The 24,198-nt window shown below is 32.7% G+C and overlaps 1 protein-coding gene across 2 annotated transcripts in view; it reads right to left on the reverse strand.

Moving 5' to 3' along the window:
- The window catches only part of LOC110029843 (protein ecdysoneless homolog), a 19,698-nt gene extending 3,673 nt beyond the window's left edge, over nucleotides 1-16,025 (reverse strand). For both annotated transcript variants that reach the window (XM_020732303.1, XM_020732302.1), the window contains exons 1-3: nucleotides 14,844-16,025; nucleotides 6,278-6,613; nucleotides 4,300-4,433 (exon numbers count right to left, since the gene is read on the reverse strand). In XM_020732303.1, the coding sequence (XP_020587962.1) occupies nucleotides 4,300-4,433; nucleotides 6,278-6,613; nucleotides 14,844-16,003 (1,630 nt within the window). In that variant the 5' untranslated portion in view covers nucleotides 16,004-16,025. The remainder of the gene's footprint in view (nucleotides 1-4,299; nucleotides 4,434-6,277; nucleotides 6,614-14,843) is intronic.
- Between the last annotated feature and the right edge of the window lie 8,173 nt (nucleotides 16,026-24,198).

Consider the following 24,198-nt stretch of genomic DNA (forward strand, 5'->3'; position numbering starts at 1 on the left):
GGGTTAACATATATGCCACACAATTCTTACGTTTTTTCACATACCTAACATCCAAAATTTGATATTTACACTCATAACGCCTTGTCATTAACCTATGCATGAAAATATGTATTTCAGTGTTAATAGATTAGTGATTGTGATATTTTTGATGTGATGTTAAACATTTGAATGACATGCATGTAAATATAAATGTTTAGGTGTTAGGTATATAAATACATAAGAATTGTGTGGTAGGTATGCATGTAAATGCCCCACAAAAACAAAAGTTTTAGCCAAAGGAACTAACAAAGATAGCATGGCAAGATGAGTTACCACACACAAAATATGCATCATAACAATTTGTTCCGTAGGTGCTCAAGGGGCAATTTTGTCTTTTATTAGCTTAAAAAAAATGAGTCTTTTATTATTTATTATTGTTTAGTATAAATGGACATTAATAGGTTTAGGCTTGGGTATACACAAGGTTATTGTTAGAATCTTAGGCTTAGGGTTTAGGAGAGATTTACTACCCGTTGATTTGTAGGAATTGATAGAGATCGTCTACCTCTCAAAATATAGGTGCTTATCTTTGAATTTGTCTTGAGTGTTTGATGTCCTTGCAATAAAATATTATTTACCCTAATTTTTGTCAAAAATCGCATCAAGTGGTATCGGAACATTAGATCTTGGAAGAAGAAGGGAACAGAGGAAGGGATCGCAAATCATAGCGTCTGGATCGATTGGATCGAGAGCTGGGAAGTCGACGCGATCGAACTAATCTATCGTGACGATAGAGTGGCGATCGCGCTAGTTGGGGAAGATTGGCGAAATCGCGGTCATTTGGGAGGAGAAAAGATTGCAGTGTACAGCCGCAATAGAGCTAACTGGGAAGCGACGACGGGATCACAACTTACAGCTTGCTGCAATACAGTTGTGATCGACTATATGAACCACAACATCAAAATTGCAAGGAAACAAAATCAAGATCACAAGGAAGCCAAATCACAACGTCAAGATACTCAGGGAAGCAAAATCGGGATAGCATGTTGAATACTATGATAAAGCCGCAATCAGAGCTAGCTGGGGAAGCCAGCGACGAGATCACAGAAAGTTAAAGATGTCGATCCTCGAGGGGGAAGGGGATGAAGAAATAGAGGAAGCTAGGGTGGAGGAAAACCTTCATTTTTTTCTAACTTGAGGACAATGTATTTTTTGGGAGGGGAGTGTTGTTATGTCGGTGCCTAAGAGGCAATTCAGTTTTTTATTAACCTAAGGGCAATTGAGTCTTTTATTACTTATTATTGTTTAGTATAAATAGACCCTAATAGGTTTAGGGTTGGGCATGCATAAGATTTTTATCTTTGAGTCTTGGATTACATTTCATCCATTTTCTTCAACTTTTCATTTATTTCAATTAATAAACAATGTCATTTTCATATAGCATATAGAAGGATAGCCTACTTTGAATATTTTCATAAGCATTCATGACCAACACAACAACATAAGGCATATTAATCCTTGATGAATCATATTATTATTGTGAAATCTTTAGTCCAACTATTTCTAATTTTCTTATGCTTTAGTATGGTTACGCTTGAACATTCTTCGAAAGCTTATTTTTTTTATTTTATAATATTTTATCTCCTCACTTAACCAAGAGGCAAATCAGGGATTTTGGTATAAAGGGATAAGTAATTGTAGAAAATTTCTCAAATTCCTTTTGTTTGCGTGCACGTGAATCGGTGGGGGTTTACGAAGAATAGTCCAACCCTAGAGACACCCTTAAGTTTACCTCTAAATTTTCTTACCTATATGAGAACTATTTCTAGGCTCTTAAAAAATAATTATAACAATTTTCTTAATGAAATTAGCCAACTTATCACAAATTAAATTTGGATTGACTATAGAACATCAATTAACCTCTCTTAATAATTGAAAGATTAGCAACTCCCCACCTTTTATAATAACCCATTTTGATGTAAGGAAATTATATCGTTGATTATTTTCTTTAAATTTCTCATATATGCATTCACAACCATACAAATTATGTGATCAAACTTCCTCTTTGATTTTCGGAAATAACTAATTGGTCTTCTTGCTTCTTAAAGAAAGTATATGCCGGATTAAATACTATAGCATAAATATATTTCTATCATCAATTCATAACCATCATGAGGGCTTTCAAAATCCCCACCAGATTTTAATCATAATTGAGTGATTTTTGCTGAAAATTTTAGAAAGCAACCCCCATATTAAAAAGACACTACTAAGACATTTCACCCGATTATAAAGAATATTATAAAGGGCCAATATTTATGAAATCATATGTTATCTACGAGCCTCATGTGTCTATCCGAGGCGGCGAGCTTGAGACGAGCATGTAGACACTAATCGTAGGGCTGCTTTGTCAAAATACGTGAAATAATCTTGTGCTAATTTAAGAAAAATAATCTTCTATAGATATTCATATGATTCTATTTTGACACGGATGTATTTAGAACTTCCTACATATTGTAAATGAATACCTGCAATTGAAAATATGAATGCATATTATTTTTTTTACGATATATGTGATGTTATGATCATACTATACTATATATAATTATGCATATGATATGAATTGTCTGCAAGTATTCATTTGTTATACTTCGTGTCTATGCCTACTATACATGTAATGTTTGATAAATGCTCGATGCAGGAGTGATGGATTAAATGTTAGAAAAAATGCTATTGGTAGATTATTACATGAATGTTTGCAAGTATATTATGCAGGGATGTAGTCTTCCCGACTCCTGAAATTTATACATGAACGAAACTCTGAGAACCGTTCGAATTAGGCGATGACAAAAACCGTGGGAATAAGGGGGGTTGTCGATAACTACTAAGTTGGAGGAAGTCCAACCTTTATCAATAGTTTATATGGTTTTTCGGCCAGGGTGACAACCCATGATGAAAGAACATATAAATAGTTGAACATATACATTAAGCAAGTGACATTACTATGATATGTTATGAACGACATTGCTATGATAATATATTATGAACATGTTTTTGATTAAACTTATGATTTCATGCCTACGACCAACATGTTATATTGTAATCTTGATTATGTTTTTTTTTTTTTCATGTTCTCTACTATGTTAGTATGTTATGATTTGTGTATAGACATGTATAGTTTCATACGAACATGTACTTTGTTTCTTTTTCATGTATAAAATTTTATATTAGTTTTGATTATTTCTCCGTTACTCATTCTTTATTGTTGCCTTCCAGGTATGGGCAACAAGCACTAGGGCGAGTATGCAGGTGTCTTTGTATAACTTTTGCACAATACTTTTGGAAGTGTGTAAAAATATTTTGTGTACATATTTTTATTATATTTGATTTAGCAAGCCATATTTTGGATGATACGATTTTCATGCTTTCAAGTATCTATATGAAATAAAATGCATCACATATGCTGTGACGAACTAATTAAAGTAATTCATCACCCACTGGGTCTTGATTATACAAGTCAGGAAGAGTGATTATGAGAGTTGGTTTAACAAAATTGTCAGTCTCTGTCGCACTACATTTGACCCTACCAGGGGGGTAAGTTACGGTGTGACCGGGACGACATTGTAAGTGGTTGAAACCGTAGAAAAAAATAATCGGGAGGTTGTTCGTGGGCGGATACAACGATGAAGGGTGGCTAGACAGTGGTAAACAACAACACGAAAGATTGGAGAGGCAACAACAGTGAAGGTGCAAGGCAGAGACAGCGATTGCAGCGAAGCAGAAGGCCGAGAACTGTAGCGGCAGCCAAGGCAATGCGGATGATGGAAAAGTGGGAGATAAATACCATGACAAAACTAAAACTACAAAATCCTAATAATATGAGATACTAAATATCCAACAGTAGAAAAACAAACAAATAAAAAAGGGATAATTACATCCAGACCACCCAAAACATTGATATTTACAAATAAACTACCCATGAGATTTTATTGAACTACCGAAAAAATTTATTTACGCCAGCCACAATCCAATTAGTGAGAATTTGATAGAAATTTAAAATATGGGTTGGGTTTTTTTCTATGAATTTTGATATTTGAGTGAGTGATATTTGAGTGAGAATTTGATATGGGTTGGGTTTTTTTCTATGAATTTTGATATTTGAGTGAGAATTTGAAAATTAGATGAAAGATGGTGGTTGATTTGTAAATAACAAGTTTCGGGTGGTTTGTGCGTAATTGTCCGCCCCCCCTCCCTCCAAAAAAAAAGTAGGTCCACAAAATCATCGAGACAAATTAAGTAAAAATAAACACAATGCCGACATACCAAAATCCATATCTGAAGACCAGTTAAGTTCCTCTAAATCAGCATCAAATGAATTTTTTCCTTGCGGAACGGGACCTGCAACTGATTCTATTTCTTTAAGAAACAGTTCAGCATCAAGTTTCACTTCCTCTGACCTTTTGTTATTGAAAAAGGGAAAACATGTTATCATTCCAGTAATTACGATGAACGTACAGGTGCAAGAAATCACGAAAAAAGAAAATAGATAAGATGTATAAAAAATTATAGGCACCTCCATTGCATACGTAAGATTATTTGAGAAGGAAAAAAATAGAAGATAAGAAAAAGTCAATGAAGTATAAATACCAAAAGAGTTGAATTAAAAGAACTGTTAAACAATACCGGTTATGCATTCTGATATAATTACATGCATGAATATTTTAGCTTAAGCCAATAAACTATAGCTTATCTTTCTGTCCTTCAGTAATTACTAATTGCTATTTGGCTCATTCAAATCAAAATACATTTAGGACCATATGTACATCTCTAGATTGTATATCATAAAAATATGTGAGGTTAACCCACCACCTCCACGTACATTAAGTTTCTTATAAATATCATGCCTTATAAGCTCATATGGTGAAAATAGTAGGCTTTAAGCATCTGGAAAGCATTATTTTAAAGTTTATTAGATTTGCCCAAACATTTTACAACAAAAATTACTCCTAACAGCATAGTGCTGAGAAGAATAAATCATGTTTTTTATGTACACATATTTAACATACAGTAATGACGGCAGAAGATACTCCAAACATTTTCCCAAAAGCACTAGGTAAATGCCCTTTATTATAATTTCCTTGGTGTCTGGAATGCGCTTCACATCATATTAAACTTCTTGCTTTATCCTATTTCTTCCAAACTCAAGCAGTGCAATCTTACCAATTAGTTATTTTTAATGCAACATTTTTTTTATCTTACTTCTTATGTTTCCGATATATGTTTTCAATTTTCCTATGTTTAGCACATGGATTCAAAATTATAATTTTTTATCTACAGAGATTTGAAGCAATCAAAATAAACAAGCGAGGAATATAAACAATTCCATTTGTACATAGATGTCATCCATCTCTTTCAAAGGACCACCCCTCAATTTAAAAATATACTCCATTGACTTGAGCTGTCTAAAGGAATAATTATATTAAAAGAATGATTAGAATGGCATTTTGAAAAATACTATAATTGAAAAAAAACTCAAGTGGTTTGAATATGTACAGTTAACATTAAAAAATATAACAAATAAACAAGCATATAAATTAGTATCCAATAATTCTCAAAAGGAGAGGAGATTGGCCTAAGAAATATGGATAAAAGATGTTCAAAAGAATTAGTGATGAACAAGTATCTTAGGTCATGCCGTGATACTATTTTCTTACTAATTTTTTAAAAATTACTCGGTGAAAAATAACTTGAGCGGCTTTGGATTTTAGAAATGTCAACAGTAATTTATGTTAACGATCTACTTGTCTTGCAAGATGTTTTCCCTAGCCAAAGTTGGTCATGAAAAAAATCAAGTTATGGCAGATAAACGTTAAAACATAAATGGGCTAAACCAAACAGAAGCACATGAATAAAAAAGAGTTAAAACAACCCCAGTAAAAGAAAGGGACGTTTACATACATACCACACAATTCTTATGTATTTACATATCTAAAACCTAAACTTAACTTTTTTCATTTATACCACCCAAATCTTACTTGTCACATAAAAAATACCCACATTTTAACTTTTAAAAGATGAAATACACCTTTCCATGCAAAGGTAAAGCGGCATGCCTGTAAAAATTGAAGTATAGGTGTTAGATATATTAATACATAAGAATTAAGTGGTATGTATGTGAATCTTCATACAAAAAATTATGTTTACAGTACCATAAGCATATAAAAAATACAAATTAATGAACAAAACAGCACCAAGCAGTCATCATTTAAAACCATAATATTCACCATTATTATCAACATACCAGTCATCAGGAACCTCAGCTCCCTCAAAGCTTGAAACTTTTCTAACAAAAGCTTGCATAGATTCTGCAACATCCTTAAGATTAAAATCCTTTGTTTGAGAACTAGAACCGCCAAACCGTTCCTCCCCTACTACCATCTCTTCTTTCCTGTGTTTAGACTCATAAGCTTCCATCTCCATTTGTCTCTCTAATATGGCTGAATTTAACTCATCTTCTCCATTATATAACCAGGAATCATCATCTGGAGGAACAATATGCATATCTTTGAAATCATTTATGGAATATACTGAGGTCAGTATTTCATCAATCCTTTTTAGAGGAGCAGTCAGGATGTCCCTGCGACAAAGCCATTCTTCAGAAAACAGTCAAAATTGTTTATATTTCATAACAAATATGCTCACATAACTTGGAAATGTGCAACACTGAATTGATCGAAAGTTAGATTTACAAAACTTCTTTATAGCTATAAACCTCCATAAGATGAGTTCTTGCCAGTGCGTGTTACACTGAAAGTAAAACTAGAAATAAATTCAGGGCTCCATCTCAAATTAATTCCATTTTCATGTCAAAGGATTTATGTCATCAATGTTTTTTCATGTTTCAAAAACACTCTTGAGTTTTGACAAAATCCTTATGTAAAAGTCATTGATAATAAAATCTAGCATGCCAGACAAAACTTTCACCATTAATTCTTTTTTAACTAAACTTGGTGTCAATCGAAGTTCAATTAAACCTTTCTAATAGCCTGTAATGATGCATTTAGTTCATCACTCCTATACCTTCTCATTCTACAATAAATAATGGCATCAGTCTGCAACTTCTGTTCTGGCATGGAAATTAATTTATTTTAGTACTTCCACCTGAATGTATAATAAGCATACGACTTCTCTATTTGTGCTTTTTCTAAACTGCAAATGGGGTAAGAAATGAGCAAGACGCCCCATTAAAAAAAAAAGATGATTTATATGCGTATCACACAACTCCAATGTATTTACATATCGAACACTAAACTTTGTTGTTTGCAACATTTTACGTAGGCATGAAAAGGTATTTCTCACTGTTAAAGTTAGTAATAGTGATATTTTTTTATTTGAGATTAAAGGTTTGAGTATTATAAATGTAAACATCAGTATAGATGTTAGAGATTTAAATACAAAGGAATAATGTAGTATGCATGTAAATGTCCCAAACAAAAATATTAAAGGTTTGGACCAGATTAGTTGAACAGACTTAGTTATCTCACAGCCAAAAAAAAGAAGCAGTGAGCATGTCCCTCTTAATTTCCAAATGAGAGAACATAAAAAGGAGCAAAAATAGAGAGAGAAAATAAGTGAGAGAAAAAACATAGAGAGAGAGAAATTGAGCCAAAAAAAACAAAACAAAACTTTGTTTGTGAGCAAGGTCTTGAATGATGTGCTCACCGATGACTTGATGGAGACAAAATAAAGATGGTGCGATGCCCCCAACTCCTCGTTTTAACATCCTCTTCAACCATGGCAAGAGATAATTGACTGAGGATTGTGAGCAAATCTTTGAAATTAGATCTTTCCTTCCCTTAGCTTTCCACCTCTTCATCTAAAGATTAGGATTGGAAACCCCAACTCAAATAAAAAGAGATTTTTCAATGTTTTAAGGTCTAAAAGTCAAATGGAATAGGTTTCATCCAAGCTTGGTTGGAGGGCTTCATAATTGATATAAGAACAATAGTGCATCATGTCATTTTCATCAAATTATATTTGAAATTAATAAATGATGCATAGGATAAAGATGAATGGATCACCAATTAGATTAAATATTAATTTGGAGAGAAATACTTGATGGTAAAGTTTAGGGTGAAAATTTTTAAACTGGAAAGCAGCATCCTCATTCGAATATTTGCATGTTAAAGAGTTACAAACAAAAGGTTTGGAGTGGGATTTTGATGTATTATTTATATTTGCAATAAGTTGTTTAAAATATAAGCTTCTAAGTTAACTTAGAGATGAGTGAAGGGCTAATAAGTACAATGGGTAAATTAGAAATATTTTTTATTCACAAGTATTTTGAAATTTAATCTTATAAATTAGTTTATGAGTTAGAACAGGTTTAGAGAATAAAATCTTAAATTTATTATATATGAATTATTCATATATCACGCTCCAATCAAATTATATTAATGGGTTAATATAAGCATGTAAGTTGGTTTAAAAAATTATGTAATTCCTTTAATATAAAAGTATTTGGATTATTAACAAAGAAAGATGCAGCATTTATTCATATATTATGTTAACAATAACTCAAATGATTTGTTGCGCACCTTACGCATTGAACTCTGCAAAAAATTACTGACTTATGAGTCATGATTTTTGAAAAAGAAGACTGATGAGTAGGCTTGCATGTGAGCTTTTCACTTTGTGATATGTGACTCTTACTTGTTGAGGACTCATTTTACCAGCATTAATTCATATATTATGTTAACAATAACTCAAATGATTTGTTGCATGCCTTGCGTATTGGACTCGGCAAAAATTACTGATTTATGAGTCGTGAATTTAAAAAAGAAGACTGATGAGTAGGCTTGCATGTGAGTTTTTCACTTTGTGATATGTGAGTCTTACTCGTTGAGAACTAATTATACCCTTTCTCCTTTATGGACACTGCGTAGGTTATTATTTGATAATCTTCACACTTGTATAATTGTAAGTACATATTAGTAAAGCAAATTACAATCGTGCATGAATTTTGTTGACCTATTATTTTGTATATTGTTGCATTTTGGCATGGCACTAGTTCTCAAGTATCCAATATCAATGAGATGTAATTTAATTGATTTGCTTATCTATTTGAATTATGATGTAAATGTGTACCTTTCTTGTAGCATTGTACTCACGGCAACTCATATATTTCTAACTATATTGATATGTTTGAAGGATATGATCGTTAACACTACCACTATTAGGTCCTAGGCCAGATCGTTAACACTACCACTTTTAGGTCCTAGGCCACAAATGTGAAAAGTGGAGGGTTGCATTAGGTAGTCGACAATCAGTATAAAAATTTGTCGAAAAATCATAACATGAATCATTTAAATCATTATATAAATTTTGGGCGTCCCCTAGAAGCAACACGTTGTATAGCCTAAATACAGCGAAGAGTGTGCAAGAGTCACTATACTTTAGAATTTCAATATTTGAGATGTTCATAAAGAAGTTAATTCAATGTTGGATAAAGTAACAAATATTATTAAATAAGTGATAAAAGTTATACTTTGAGAATCAAAATAAAAAGATTTTATAAAAAAAAAAGGTTTGCAGTGAAATAATAATATGAAAGAAAAAATAAAATATAAGAAGTTGTGTTATAAAAATTTATTTAAATGTAAAAACTTAGATAACTGAGAAAAGTATAAGATGACTCGTACGTAGTCTAAAAGTTTGTTTAGAGCAGCTGCAACTTATTAAAAAGTTGTTGCGGGGAAGCTGTGTATCTGTTTGTTTTGTGTCAACAGTTGTTTATGATAAAAATATTTTTTTGCCCCTATATTATTGTGTTGTTTATAATTGCATCAGTCCTAGTTGGACATTTCATACATGAAAATAGAAATCTAATTTGAATATCACAACCAACACACTAACACAACACATTAACCATCTACACACAACATCATCAACACCATCAGACCACCACGACGTCATCACAACCAATACACCACCACCACCACCACACCATCAACATACCACAACCACCACATCAACACACCACAATGTGCAATCCATCCGAGAAAGAGGGCCAACAACCAAGAGCAACCCAACCGAGAGATGTAGTAGCAAAACCAAAATTTAAGTGGGCACACACAGAAGCCACAAATCACAATGAGCAACCTATCTGATATGTCACAAAAAAGAGCAACCCACCAATAGTAACCTGCAAAGACCAACCTACAAATGTCACAGAAAAAATAAGTGCAAATTCTAGGTCCTTTCCTTTTGGATGCCGCATTTTGGACGCCGCAAACCACTAAAATCAAGCCACAAACCACAAACCACATTGAACTAAACCACTAAAATCAAGCCACAAACCACAAACCACAAACCACATTGAACTAGAAACCACATAGAGCAAAGAGCAAAGGCCTCCAAATTTCAACGGGAAAAAAAATGAAAAATTCCAAAATCCCAACCTTCAAAGAGAGAAATCTGCTTTCTCCGTAGAGCAAAACCACAAATCGCAAAAAGCAAGTCACACACGGCAATGAACCTTAAACCGCAAAGAGCATACAACATAACAACAAAGAGAAGGGATACAGGATACCAGAGTCGGACGAAGAGCAAAAGAACCAAATGGAGCCGGAAATCGGAGAGAAGCGAGAGAGAAGGCAATAACGTGTTGTCGGAGCCGGAGATCGGAGAGAAGCGACATAGGAGAAGATACTTAGGACAAAGATGCGAGATAGAAGAATGGGGCAGTCTTGTGAGAGAGTTCGAACTATGATGAAGGAGGGTAGCCAGGTAATAAAATTGCGAAAAAATGTGGACTACGGGTTCAAATCCGCAGTCCTCGTTTGATTGCATGGTGACTAAACCGCTGCTGCGCCACTACAACCAAACAAAATTTTCTACGTTTTCCCACATCGCCGCAGAAATAAGCTACCCCAAACGGGCTCTAAGAGAATAATTTGTGATGTTAAAATTTTGTTTTTAATTCTTTTTATAATATATTAAATATTAAAGATGGTGAAAATATATGTATAAACTAACAAAACAAAGAGAAAAAAAAATTTAAAATTTTAATTAAAGTAAAATTTATTAAAGAAGAAAATCAAAAAGTGATTTTCTTAGAGGAATATATTCACAATAGGTGGGTGAGTTAATTTGATAAACTTTAAAATAAAATTTCTGAAAATACGATCGACCTTAGTGATATTAATATCATTACTAATAACAAAACTTTTACTTTTACCGGAGCATTAGAAAAAAGAAGTTGAGTAGACTTTAAAGAAAGTTAGGGGTGAAAAATCAGTAAGAACTGATGATATCCTAATTGAAGTATGTAAATATCTCAAAGATTTGAGAGTTTCTTGGCTTACTGAACTATTTAATATTAATTTAAAAACTAAAAAGATTCCCAAGAAAATGAGGGAGAGTATTTTGGTCCCCATTTTTAAGAGTAAAGGGAATGCACAAGAGTGTGCAAATTATAGAAGAATTAAGTTAATGTGTCAAACTTTAAATTTATGGGAGAGGAAAATTGAACATAGGTTAAAATGTGATACAAAAATTTCTCATAATCAGTTTGGATTTATGTCGGGCACGTCTACTAATGAAATCATACATTTGCTCAGAGGTTTGACGGAGAGGTGCGGAGAGAGTAAGAAGGACCTGCATATGATTTTTATTGATTTAGAAAAAGCTTACGATAAGATTCCAAGAGAAGTTCTTTGAAGAAAGAGAAGTTCTTTGGAGAGTTCTAGAAAAGAAAAGTGTTGATATAACTTATATTCAAGTCATTAAGGATATGTATTCTAGAGTCATTAATTGTGTTCAAACGGAAGGAGGATTTAGCGAGTATTTTCCTATTTAAGTTGAGTTATATCAAGGATCGACATTAAGCCCATATCTTTTTGCTTTAGCTATGGATGCTCTTACTTGAAATTTGCATAATGATGTACCTTGGTATATGCTTTTTGTAGATGATATCCTTTTTGTGGATAACACTAGAGAAATAGTTAAGGAAAAAATTGAATTAAGGATGTCTACATTGGAGTTTAAAAGCCTTCATTTAAGTAAATCTAAAACTGAATACATAAAATGTAATTTTAATAGGAGTTCTAGGGGCTAAGTTGTAACTATGGGCGATCAAATCATTAAAATATGTGAATGTTTTAGATACCTCGGGTCGATTGTTCAAAGTGTTGGTGATATAGATGGGGATGTAAATAGTAGAATTCAGATTGGTTGGTTGAATTGGAGGAATGCATTAGGCCGATTGTCTGATAGAAAAGTATAGCTTAAACTTAAAGGAAAGTTTTATAAGATAGAGGTGAAACTTGCAATGTTTTATAGCGAAGAATGTTAGTCTTCAAAAGAGACACATAAAACAAAGTTAAGTGTTACTAAGAAGAGAATGATTAGGTGGATGAGTCGCTTGAAACTTCGAGACAAAATGTGAAATGAATCTATCCGTGAAAGGGCTGGTGTAGCTCCAGTGGCAGACTGGATTAGAGAGGCTCGTCTTAGATGATTTGGTCACATTAAATGTCGATCACCTGATGATCCGGTTATGAGAGTAGATGTTATAGATTCGACTTAAGAAAGGCAGCGACAGACCTATAAAGACTTGGGCATATTATATATAAAATGATTTTAATCTATTAGATTTAAATGAAAATATGACCACAGTTTAGAAAAGTGGACAAGACCTGCAGGTTCAACCGTGAGCAATCCACAGGTTTGGTTATGTTTAGCATAAAAAACCCCTCTGACATTGAACAACCCAAAACCGGATAGAACCAACAGTTCCTGAACTGGTGAACCGGCTTCGATTCTAAAGAATTGTTCAGTTCATAGGGTACACAAGTCTTGCCAACTTTTTTTAATTTAAATAGTAAAACCAATTGTTAATTTTATTGTGTGGGATTAAAGAAAAAAAGATGAATTGTTTACAAAATAACAAATATAATCTGCTCTAATTCGTTTCAAAGAAATTCAATGTACATACATGCCACCGAATTTTATGTAAACAATGGCATTTACATATATACCACCCAATTTGTGTAATTTACATATCTAACATCTAAACTCTATTTTTTTTTATATTTATACAACCCAAATCACTCATATCACATCAAAAACATCGTTATTACAAAAAAATCAACTTACATACATACCACCCATTTTTATTTATTTACATATCTAACACCTACACTCTATATTTTTATATTTATGCCACCAAAATCATCCATATCAAATAAAACATATCATTATTTTAACTTTTAGCAATTGAAATACACGTTTTCATGCATTGATGAAATTATACGTGAAAATTGAATTTTAGGTTAGATATTTAAATACATAGGAGTTGAGTGGTATGAAAATTTTATGCATTATCATTTTTAAATAGGTTTATGAATTATTAGATCATCCGGTTGAACATCCGGTTCAACCCCGATTCAACCTTTGAACTTGGAGCCTCTCCTTCCAGCAGTTCAATGTCTGGTCCGGTTTCAGAACCTTGAATATGACGCTCAATAGGATACGATGGAGAAAAGGATTCATATAGCCAACCCCACTTAGTGGGATGAAGAATTCTTGTTGTTGTTATTGTTGTTGATTATAATATGATTGTTGGTTGTGTTCTTCTAACTGGTATTTTATAGAATAGCTTGGAAGCAAGCCTGAAATTCAATATGACAACTTTTTAGAGAGTAGTCAATGATTTTTAAATTATCTGAAGGCCATCCTTTAGATTCAAACTTCTGAATACTATGAGAGAAGTATTATAAGATATCATTGATTGATGCTCATTCTTATTTTAGCAATTAGTTGGTAGTCATTTTTCACATCTTTATCTTGATTCTAAAAAATGATTATCATTGCATAATAGTTGCTATCTTGTATATTTTGTTACATAAGATTATTCTAGTTGATGCAATAGTTATAATAGTTGTGATATGATATCTTTATAATTAAGCAAGTAGGTTTCCACTACTCAGTTTTTTGTTCTTACAAGCTCGCGCATGTTGAATTTGTGAGTTGTGCATTATTGAACTTGATGTTTCTAAATTCATGCTTCAAGAATTATGGGAAAGTGATTTATGTAATATAATTATAAATTTCATCAAATAATTGTTTTATCGGTCTAATTGGATGAATTGTTGTATGATGGATGGTAAGTTGCAATTTTACCTTTGTGACTAAATGGATAGGCGTAACTGAATTTAGATGCTCAAATCATTTATATAGATAACTATGTAATTGTTAGCACGTAATTTTTTTATCGGAATAAATAAAAATTTATTTGCTCATCCTGGTGTGTTGACATGTCGTAAAAAACATTTAGGCCAAATAGACGGTTAGTGATAAATACAGATAGATATGAGCTCATATATTCTAGAAATATCATACAGGTTCTCAATATGAAACCCACCCTATACAAACATATTATAAGTTTATGTTTTGCAGGAAATATTTGTCCAAAAATCTTAAAATACATCAAAGATACTTAAGTTTAAGCATCTTCGCCGGTATTTAAAAGGCCTCCTTACATGTGATCCTGATCCATACAGCAAAAGCTAGATTGTTCAAACAAAGCATTTGCCACCACTAATGCTCTAAAACTTTCAAATAGAGATACTAAAATTAAATATTATGTGAGAAGTAAATTACATCTCATATATAGTACAGAAAGTTAGAAACAAATCATTGTCTTCTTTTTTTTTTTACATCTTCTCAAGGTTCCCATGCTCATGATCTATATGTATAGCAATGGTTACATTATTTAAATAGAAAACTTACCACTGCTAACTCTTATGTTTAATTATCTGCATTCCCCTGCTAATAAAATTGTATAAATTCAAAGGATCCCATACCTTGTTCGAGAAAATAAAGAACTGCTTTTGTAGTACTCTAATGCGTTATCCATGATTCGTTGGTACTCCATGGATCCCGGCAGCATCCCATTAAAACATCCGCTCCTCTCCAAACTCTCCTTAAAGGCATCCCACGTACTCCCCTTGCCTTCCTTTCCGGCCCTCTTCCTCTCCTGATACATCATCTCAAATCCACAAGCAATCTTCATCCCAAGTTCCGCCTCCTTATAAGCCACCGGCCCATCTTCCCTCCCTGGCATTGGGTAGCACCTCGGCGCCTGGAATCTCTGTTGCACTAGCTGCGCATACATGGCCCTCGACATCTCCACCGACACCCTAACCATCTCAATCTCTCCCTCCGCCTTTTCAGTCCTCAAGTACTTCTCCATCCTTGAAGCATGTTTCATTGAATCGACGTCCCGGTCATAAAATCCCTCCACCGCCAGAGAAATCAAGCAAGGCTCGTGCTTTAGGACCTGCGCCACTTTAAGCGGAACAGTAACTACAGCTCTGTGCATATTTGCCCTTGCTTTCTCTGGGTAACCCGAGATCTTCTTCTTCAGAATGGATTGGATAGAATTCGATGCTTTCGTGTCGGTTTCAGGGTTCCTCAAGGCTTCAAGAGAGACGGTTAGGGAGGGAGTGGATGAAGAGATACACTTAGGGACTATGTGGAGGTCGCCGGCGCGAATAAAAATGCGATTAGGGCTGGAATCGGGATTGAGCCAGCGAGGAAGGGAGAAGGCTGTCTCGATGAGAAGGAACTCGCCGTCGGAGTCCCACACCCGGATGGAAAGCGAGGGAAATGCACGGGAGATCTCGAAGAGGAGGAAAACGATGAACCACTCGTCCTCCAGGTTGTCGCCGAAACGAGTCTTTCCGTGAAAATGAGGAATGGGAGGGGACCCGCATAGGCGACAGGAGGTGGAGGAAGCAACGGTGGATAGGATGAACGGCTCGTGCTGCCAGATATAGGTAGAAATGAGTGGGGCAAGGATGGAATGGATGCGAAGGAGGAGGGGGCGGAGGTCGGTGGCGGCGGCATTAGGCGGGCTGGAAGACTTGATGTCGTCCGAATAGATGGAGTAGAAGACAGAGTCTTCGGGAATTTTAGGGTTCCGGCGAGGAAGTACTTGGCCGGAACTGTTCATTGCCGCCATCAGCTTGTAAACATGGAGATTTTGGGGGATTTTATTCGGTACGTGCACCGCAGGAGCCCTTACATGCTGTACCGAGATTTAATTTAATTTTTTATATTTATAATGTCTAATTTTTCTATTACATCTACAAGATTAATACATTAATTTTTAAAAAACATTTTAATAAATAGATAAAATACAATTGTTGTGTAATAAAAATAATTTTATGATCATGCAGGAATCTCAATTAAGGGTCATCACAACGAAAAATTATTTCATAAGACACCACATGCAGAAATGTATGCAGTGTCTGATCTCCACTGTTTTTCACCGCAAATATGTATTTCGGTGAGCCTCATTTTTATTTTTTTATTTTTTCAGGATCCACCTAAATACATATTAAGCGGTTGAGATCAAACACCGCATGCATTTCTGCAATTTTTCCACCACAAAATATCAAAATAATGATGAAATTGATACAATTTGAATTCAAATAAGCCTAGTACAAACACTTGAAATGTGGCCCAAAGTTTTAATATATTATTTAGAAATATAAACAATCTATAAAATTGACATGTTTATAGTGAAATCGAGCAGCTCGATGAGTGAGCTAACTACTCAACTCTTGAAGTCCCAACAGTTATCTCTAGTCATCTGAGATCACACCCGACCACTGGACCGACTACAAAAGGTCGTCGTCGACTTTTGTAGCCATCAACTACAATTTTTGTAGCATAATTATGATTATGTAGGCAAACAACTCTTAAAAAGTTGTGGTGATCAATTTTTAGGTATCGAACTCTCTAATTAACGAAAATCGTGAATTTCTGTACTCTCAATTTTTTAGTGGGTTATATTGATCGGCAAAACTTACTGTTTTTTTTCCCTTTTCAAGATTTCTTTATGTAAAAACAATTTGGATGTCTCCAACAATTTTAACCTTGCGGGCGGCTTAATATTTCCTTCTTGTTGAGAATTTTCTAGAACACAATAACTATAATGATAAAATTTTAAATGTAGATGTTACATGTATAAATATATAAAATGCAAATAAATTGCAGGTAAATATTTCTTTAATAAATTGCTATAAAAATAAAGAAGAAGCTCAAACTTAGGAATTCCATAGAAACATTAAAATTTGATGATGTACAAGTAAATATTTCCTTAATAACTTCTAATTGCTTTTAAAAATATAAAATTAATAACTTCTAATTTCTTTTAAAAATATATAAAATAAGCTCAGCCTTAAGATTTCCTTCGCAGGTAACTCCAAATTTAACAGCTTTTATTTTCCGAGAGAGGCGAGCCTACGAGGCAATATGTATGAAACGAATCCACGACTTCACGATGAGAAACTACACTCTCAATCAATATATCCACCAATCTTCTTTGAGGCAATTGCATACATAGCACTAAAAGCATTGTTATGTAGAATATATGCACTCAATCTCAATTTTGAGAAAAGAATATATCATACGGCATCGAGAAATTTTTGTCATTTAGTATAGATCTCAAGACGTGACACGAATCTCAAAATAATCTTTTAGCAATAAATATTCAAGCTCACACAAAAAACCATCAAACATTTTTTGATATATATTGACAATCTCTATATGAAAAAGAATTCAAATATAACATGGGAATCAACCTCGGTTTGGGTGATGCACCGTGAGGGATAAAAATGAGCATGTCATGGTATGTGCAGCCAAATGATCAAATCGCAAGAGCCAGCAAAAGAAAGCTAGAGATCATGATTGAAAATTAACGATGCAAAAGAAAGCTAGAGATCATGATTGAAAATTAACGATGTGTTTGGGGCAGCTTATTTGGTGCGGTGACGTTTTGAAAACGCACCTGGTCTGTTTGGGTAAACTGCGTTTTGGCAACCCATGCGTTTTCAAAACGCTGAAAACAGAGTTTTCACACCGCATCTGTCTAGGTGCGATGACAGCTTTCTGGCAGCAGTCTGACTTTTCCAAAAAAATAAAAAATTGTAATAGTCATCGCACCTAGCTTATCAACAGATTATTTATATCAGTTTATCAACAGTTTATTAAATAAGCTGCAGTTACCCCAAACAGACCCTAAATGTTTATGATTTACCGACATTTCAAACATATTTAACAAAAATAAGTTTAATTTAGTTTTTGCCTAAAATTATGATAAAAAAATTTAGTATATTTTTAATTTATTTATTTGATTTATTATCAAAAAAATACATTTGTGTAAATAACAGTATTGGTGACCATATGCTTAAAACCACTTATAGGCTTCATTATTTTATGTGATGCTAAATTTTTATTTATGTAAATTTGTCTTAATTTTACTATTTAAAAAACAATTATAATAATAAAGAGTTACTTTACTAGTATGAATTACATAGATAATTCAAAACAAGGTAAACCATATTGTACATCTTTTAATAATATATGATATATGGATGTCTGTATGCATATATTATTTACCTTAATCAACAATATAAGAACAGTGGCAACACATTAAATAATAAGGACATGATATCATATAAGTTTTCCTATGGATATCCCATAAGACTTATTGCATTTTGGCAAACTCCGAGCTAAAACGAGCCGAACACGAACGAACAAGGAGTTGTTCATGTTCGGCTCATTTATAATTCGAGCTTAAAAAGTGTGTTCGTGTTCGACTCGTTTACTTAACTGAACACGAGCTGTTCACAAACAAAGAGTCATTTTAACTACCCTAATCATGTAGTCATAAGACACTAAGGGTTTGAGCAAGATTTAAAAATTATTATTTATATTAAAACATCATTTGAATCTAATTTAATAATTTTTATTCTATTTTCTTAATCAATATTTTAATTGATTATAAATCTTTGTAGCCTTGTAGTCAATTAGATTTTTTTAAAACGAACGAACACATCTTAGTTCGTGTTCGGCTCATTAACTTATCGAACGAAATTAACGAGCCGAACACGAGATGTTCGCAAATAACGAGCCGTTTGACAGCCCTACTCTTCATACGAGTTGTCATAACCATGAAAACTTCTAATGACATTGCTCCTTGTCACACTCAAATTCAGAGGTTTATTAAGTTTTCAGTCATGGTATGACGTTCGTATTCACATTAATAAATCTTATCCTTTAGAGAATTATTTGACGAGCGAACTTAATAAATGCTTTAACTCTATTCTTAATAAAATCTATCCTTAAAATTTATCAAAATATTGTTCAAAACCAAAAAAAAAAAAAAAAAACATCTATCATTACACAATAAACAACGACAATTATTTTGAAATCTCAATGTTTATTGACTCGATGTTGGAAGTCTCTTATTAGGGAAAAAAAATATTTGAAACATAATAAGATGTTAAAGTTTGTCCCAACAAATGATTTGGTCGTTAGTAGGAACACGCCAACAAATCTTCTAATACATATGATCGAAGCATAACATTTGATTACCATGGTTCATAAGTGAATGTTTTAAATACTTTGATATATTCCAAGCATTATGGTTATTTTTATGAACTATAATCTCAAACTTTTTCTTTAAGATGAACGAAAGTAAGGAAAATAATATGAAGTTTTAATTCAATCTTGAAGGTTATGTAGAGCTTGTTTGTACATGATTCAAGTTAAAGGTAATGTTGTTGATGTCGAGAGTCGACAACCATCTGCTTTATCATGAACGTATTCGACTACATCAAACGTAGAGTATGAATACTGCAAAAATGGAACGAAAATTATAATAAAGTCATTTACATTAGAAAATTTTGAGTAGGTTTGCTTGGTTGAATAAAAGTTAATTATGAAAGTTTATATGGGCTTATTAGCAATCATTAAAAACCACTTAAACTGGATTTATGGAAGTATTACTCATTCCTCTTTTAAATTTGCATCATTTTTTTTTTTTTATGAAATAGTCCAATTTGCTTGAATATAATATATATAAGTATAAGAAAATTGAGATTAAAATTTACATATTATACTCAAAGTCGAATTATATAAATATTGAATTTTATTATCTTAAATTTCATCAATTTATTAAATTTTATGAGTTACAAATAGATAAAATATTGATAATTTTAAAGTTGATCATTTGAGATTTAAAATTCTACTTATCATCACCATTACAGGAGATATACTCATATTTGATCTTTCCTAACTTGATTTCGCAATTTGACACAATAAATCGTATTGAAATGGTCAAATTATGATTAAGTGTGCGTTTGGGGCAGCTTGTGTGTTTCAGGATAAACAGCTTATTCTGAAACGGGCCTGCGAGTCGACCGCGGGAGTCAACCCGCAGCCTGAGTTTAGTGTAAAAATGAAACTGTGTTTTCGGTTCGTGAACAACGAGCTTTTTTGACAGCCCTAGTTGATCGACTACATCAAACGTAGAGTATGAATACTGCAAAAATGGAACGAAAATTATAATAAAGTCATTTACATTAGAAAATTTTGAGTAGGTTTGCTTGGTTGAATAAAAGTTAATTATGAAAGTTTATATGGGCTTATTAGCAATCATTAAAAACCACTTAAACTGGATTTATGGAAGTATTACTCATTCCTCTTTTAAATTTGCATCATTTTTTTTTTTTTATGAAATAGTCCAATTTGCTTGAATATAATATATATAAGTATAAGAAAATTGAGATTAAAATTTACATATTATACTCAAAGTCGAATTATATAAATATTGAATTTTATTATCTTAAATTTCATCAATTTATTAAATTTTATGAGTTACAAATAGATAAAATATTGATAATTTTAAAGTTGATCATTTGAGATTTAAAATTCTACTTATCATCACCATTACAGGAGATATACTCATATTTGATCTTTCCTAACTTGATTTCGCAATTTGACACAATAAATCGTATTGAAATGGTCAAATTATGATTAAGTGTGCGTTTGGGGCAGCTTGTGTGTTTCAGGATAAACAGCTTATTCTGAAACGGGCCTGCGAGTCGACCGCGGGAGTCAACCCGCAGCCTGAGTTTAGTGTAAAAATGAAACTGTGTTTTCGGATAACCAGACAAAAAGCGCGATCCAAACGGCACCGCGGTGTTTTCAAAAACGCCCTCGCACTACTTATATGCTGCCCCAAACAGGCCCTATCTTCGGCTTCTCTCGCTATTTAAAAGCTGATGTTTCTAATTGGCAATGAATCGATGGGAACGGAGAGGCAATGTCGCCACGCGTCCCTCGCACTGCCCCTTGACGTGTCGTGCTCTTGTTGTGCGGGCGTAATCGGAGAGCACAAAATGGATTTTGTAAGAAAAAAATTAATTGAATTTACATTGATAATTAAAATTTTTATTTTATTTGCTTAAGCCTGAAGTGTATAAATTATATCAAATATATTTTTTTTTATTTTATACAAATGAATGTTGATATTACTTTTTGATGTAAATTAAATATTACCAAGTTAATATTAAAATTTCTGTATTAAATATATAATATTTTAAAATTCAGGTATATGTATGTAAATCCCAAAAAAAAGTTATGGTTGGCTTTGGAAATTAATTGTGCATATAGGGTTGTCAAAAAAGCTCGATGTTTGCGAACAGCTCGTGTTCTGCTCGTTAAGTAGCTCGTGTTTGACAAGTTCATTAAGTAAACAAGTCAACACGAACAAATTTTTAAAGCTCAAATTATAAACAAGCCGAACACGAACAGCTCTTTGTTCGCTCGTGTTCGGCTCGTTTTAGCTCGAAATAAAAAATAATATAATTATTTATATAAAAATATATTAACTATATTATTTATATAATAATATATTATATATATTTATATTTAAGTTTAAATAGTAATTACTCTTGTGGTAATGTGGTTATGCGCATTGTTTTGCATACATTTGGTTCAGGTTCGAATACAACAGCACATCAATTTTTTCAATTTAATTTTAATAAGTCAATTTCGAGTCGAATACGAGCCGAACACAAACAAGAATATTTAAATCGAGCTGAACACGAACACGTTGTTCACGAGCCATACAACCGCGGGCCGATTGCGAACCCGAACATTTTCGAACGAGCCGAACACGAGCCAAGCCTGAGCTCGCTCAAGCTCGGCTTGTTTACAGCTCTATGTGCGGAGATATATTTATTAAAATTTAAATAAAAAAAATTAAAAAAAGTATAATAAGTGTAACATAAAATTGATTGATTATATTTACATTATATTATTTTAAAAATAAATTTAAGAACTTTTAATTCATTCTTATTAAACTTTGATTACAATATTTTAACCTAAAAAATTATCCCTTGTGATATTATGAAAAAAAATGTAAAATGTATTTTAAAAAAATGATTAAAAAATATTTTTTTAAATTTTTTATTCATTGAAAAAACAAATCAAATCAAGGAGGGAGGAGGGAGGAGGGAGGAGGTGATTTGGTGTCATAAACTTTGAAGATGATCAAGATGATGGGCATGGCCTTCAACTTGAATTATATAAGATCTAAATTTCTTTAGTTTGTTTAATGTATATAATGTATATTTGGGATAGTTGTATGTTTGCTCTTTGTTTTAGGTCGTCATCATAGTTTCATATGGAGAATTGCTTTCTTACAATTTTTGAGAGATTTATATGGTTGGATGATGTGTTGTTTTTAACCTAACATGTTAAAATATGATGGTTGTGATAAAATTGTTGTCTATTTTTTTTAGATAAATGTATATACATATTTATAATTCCCACTAGATCTTTATAAGTAGTTGATTTCTCTACCACGATTTTACAATCACTTTTGTAAAAAAAGCTACAATCACCCAAAACAAAAAACCCTTAATAAGCTATTAACATAATTTAGAATTTTTAATATTATAATATCTAAGAAAGTTAAAAATTATATTAAATAATGTTAAGCAGTATTTTGAAACTTAGACTGAACATTGAAGTAAAAATAGTGGTTCAATGTTCAATAAATTAAGGGTGTGTTTGGGGTGGCGGTGTGGTGTCGCACCGTAGTTTTTCTTGTTTGGTAAAATCACTTTTTGCCCTTGTTCTCAAAAAGTTGCATGCAAAAAACGTGTCTTCTCATCATAGTTGGCTACCCGCGGTGGATGCTAGAGAGTCGAGGCCTGACTTAAAAAAAAAGACTTAAAAAAAAAATGTAATAGTCACCATAGTTTTTTTTTAAACAACAGCTTATTCTTCAGGAGTTTCGCGACTGTTTCTTTACACAACTACAGTTGCTCCAAACGGACCGGAAGTTGAACCTCATAATATAATCCATATCAAGCCTATTTAACAATGATCCAATGCTAATATTCTCGCCAATTAAGAATATAATATTCTTATTCATACGACTTCACTTCTAATTTTTTTTTAAATAAAACTCCAAAATAAATGTTAGGACATTATATTTAAAGTAAAGTTACTTTAAAGTTATGGGAGAGGTTAATTGAACATAGGTTAAGACGTATTACAAAGATTTCTCATAATCAATTTGGATTTATGCCGGGCAACTCTACTATGGAAGCTATACATTTATTGAGAGGTTTGATTTGATGGAACATAGGTTAAGACGTATTACAAAGATTTCTCATAATCAATTTGGATTTATGCCGGGCAACTCTACTATGGAAGCTATACATTTATTGAGAGGTTTGATTTGATGGAGAAGTTCATAAATAATAATGAGAATTTACATTTGATTTTTATATATTTAGAAAAGCTTACGATAAGTTTCCAGGAGATATCCTTTGGAGAGCTATTGAGAAGAAAGTGTTGATATGACTTAAATTTAAGTCATTAAAGACATGTATACTAGAGCTGTTACTTATGTTCGAATTGAAGGAGGACTGACCAAATATTTTACTATTTCTGTTGGATTACATCTGGGATCGACTTTAAGCCTATATCTTTTTGCTCTAGTTATGGATGGTCTTACCGGACATCTATAGGAGGGTGTACCTTGGTTTATGTTTTTTGCTGATGATATCCTTCTCGTGGATAAGACGAGAGAAAAAGCCCAAATCTTGAATTATGGAGGTCTACATTGGAGTCTAAAGACCTTCATTTAAGTAGAACTAAAACTGAATACATGGAATGTAATTTTAGTAGTAGTGACTCTAGTGACAGAAGTGTGACTTTGGGTGATCAAATTATTAAAAGGTATGAATGATTTAGACATTTTGGTTCTGTTGTTCAAAGCGATGGTGATATAGATGGGGATGTTAATAGTAGAATTTAAGTAGGTTGGTTGAATTGGAGGAATGCTTC

The sequence above is a fragment of the Phalaenopsis equestris genome, unplaced genomic scaffold (assembly GCF_001263595.1).
Source record: "Phalaenopsis equestris unplaced genomic scaffold, ASM126359v1 Scaffold000606, whole genome shotgun sequence".
Lineage (NCBI taxonomy): Eukaryota > Viridiplantae > Streptophyta > Magnoliopsida > Asparagales > Orchidaceae > Phalaenopsis > Phalaenopsis equestris.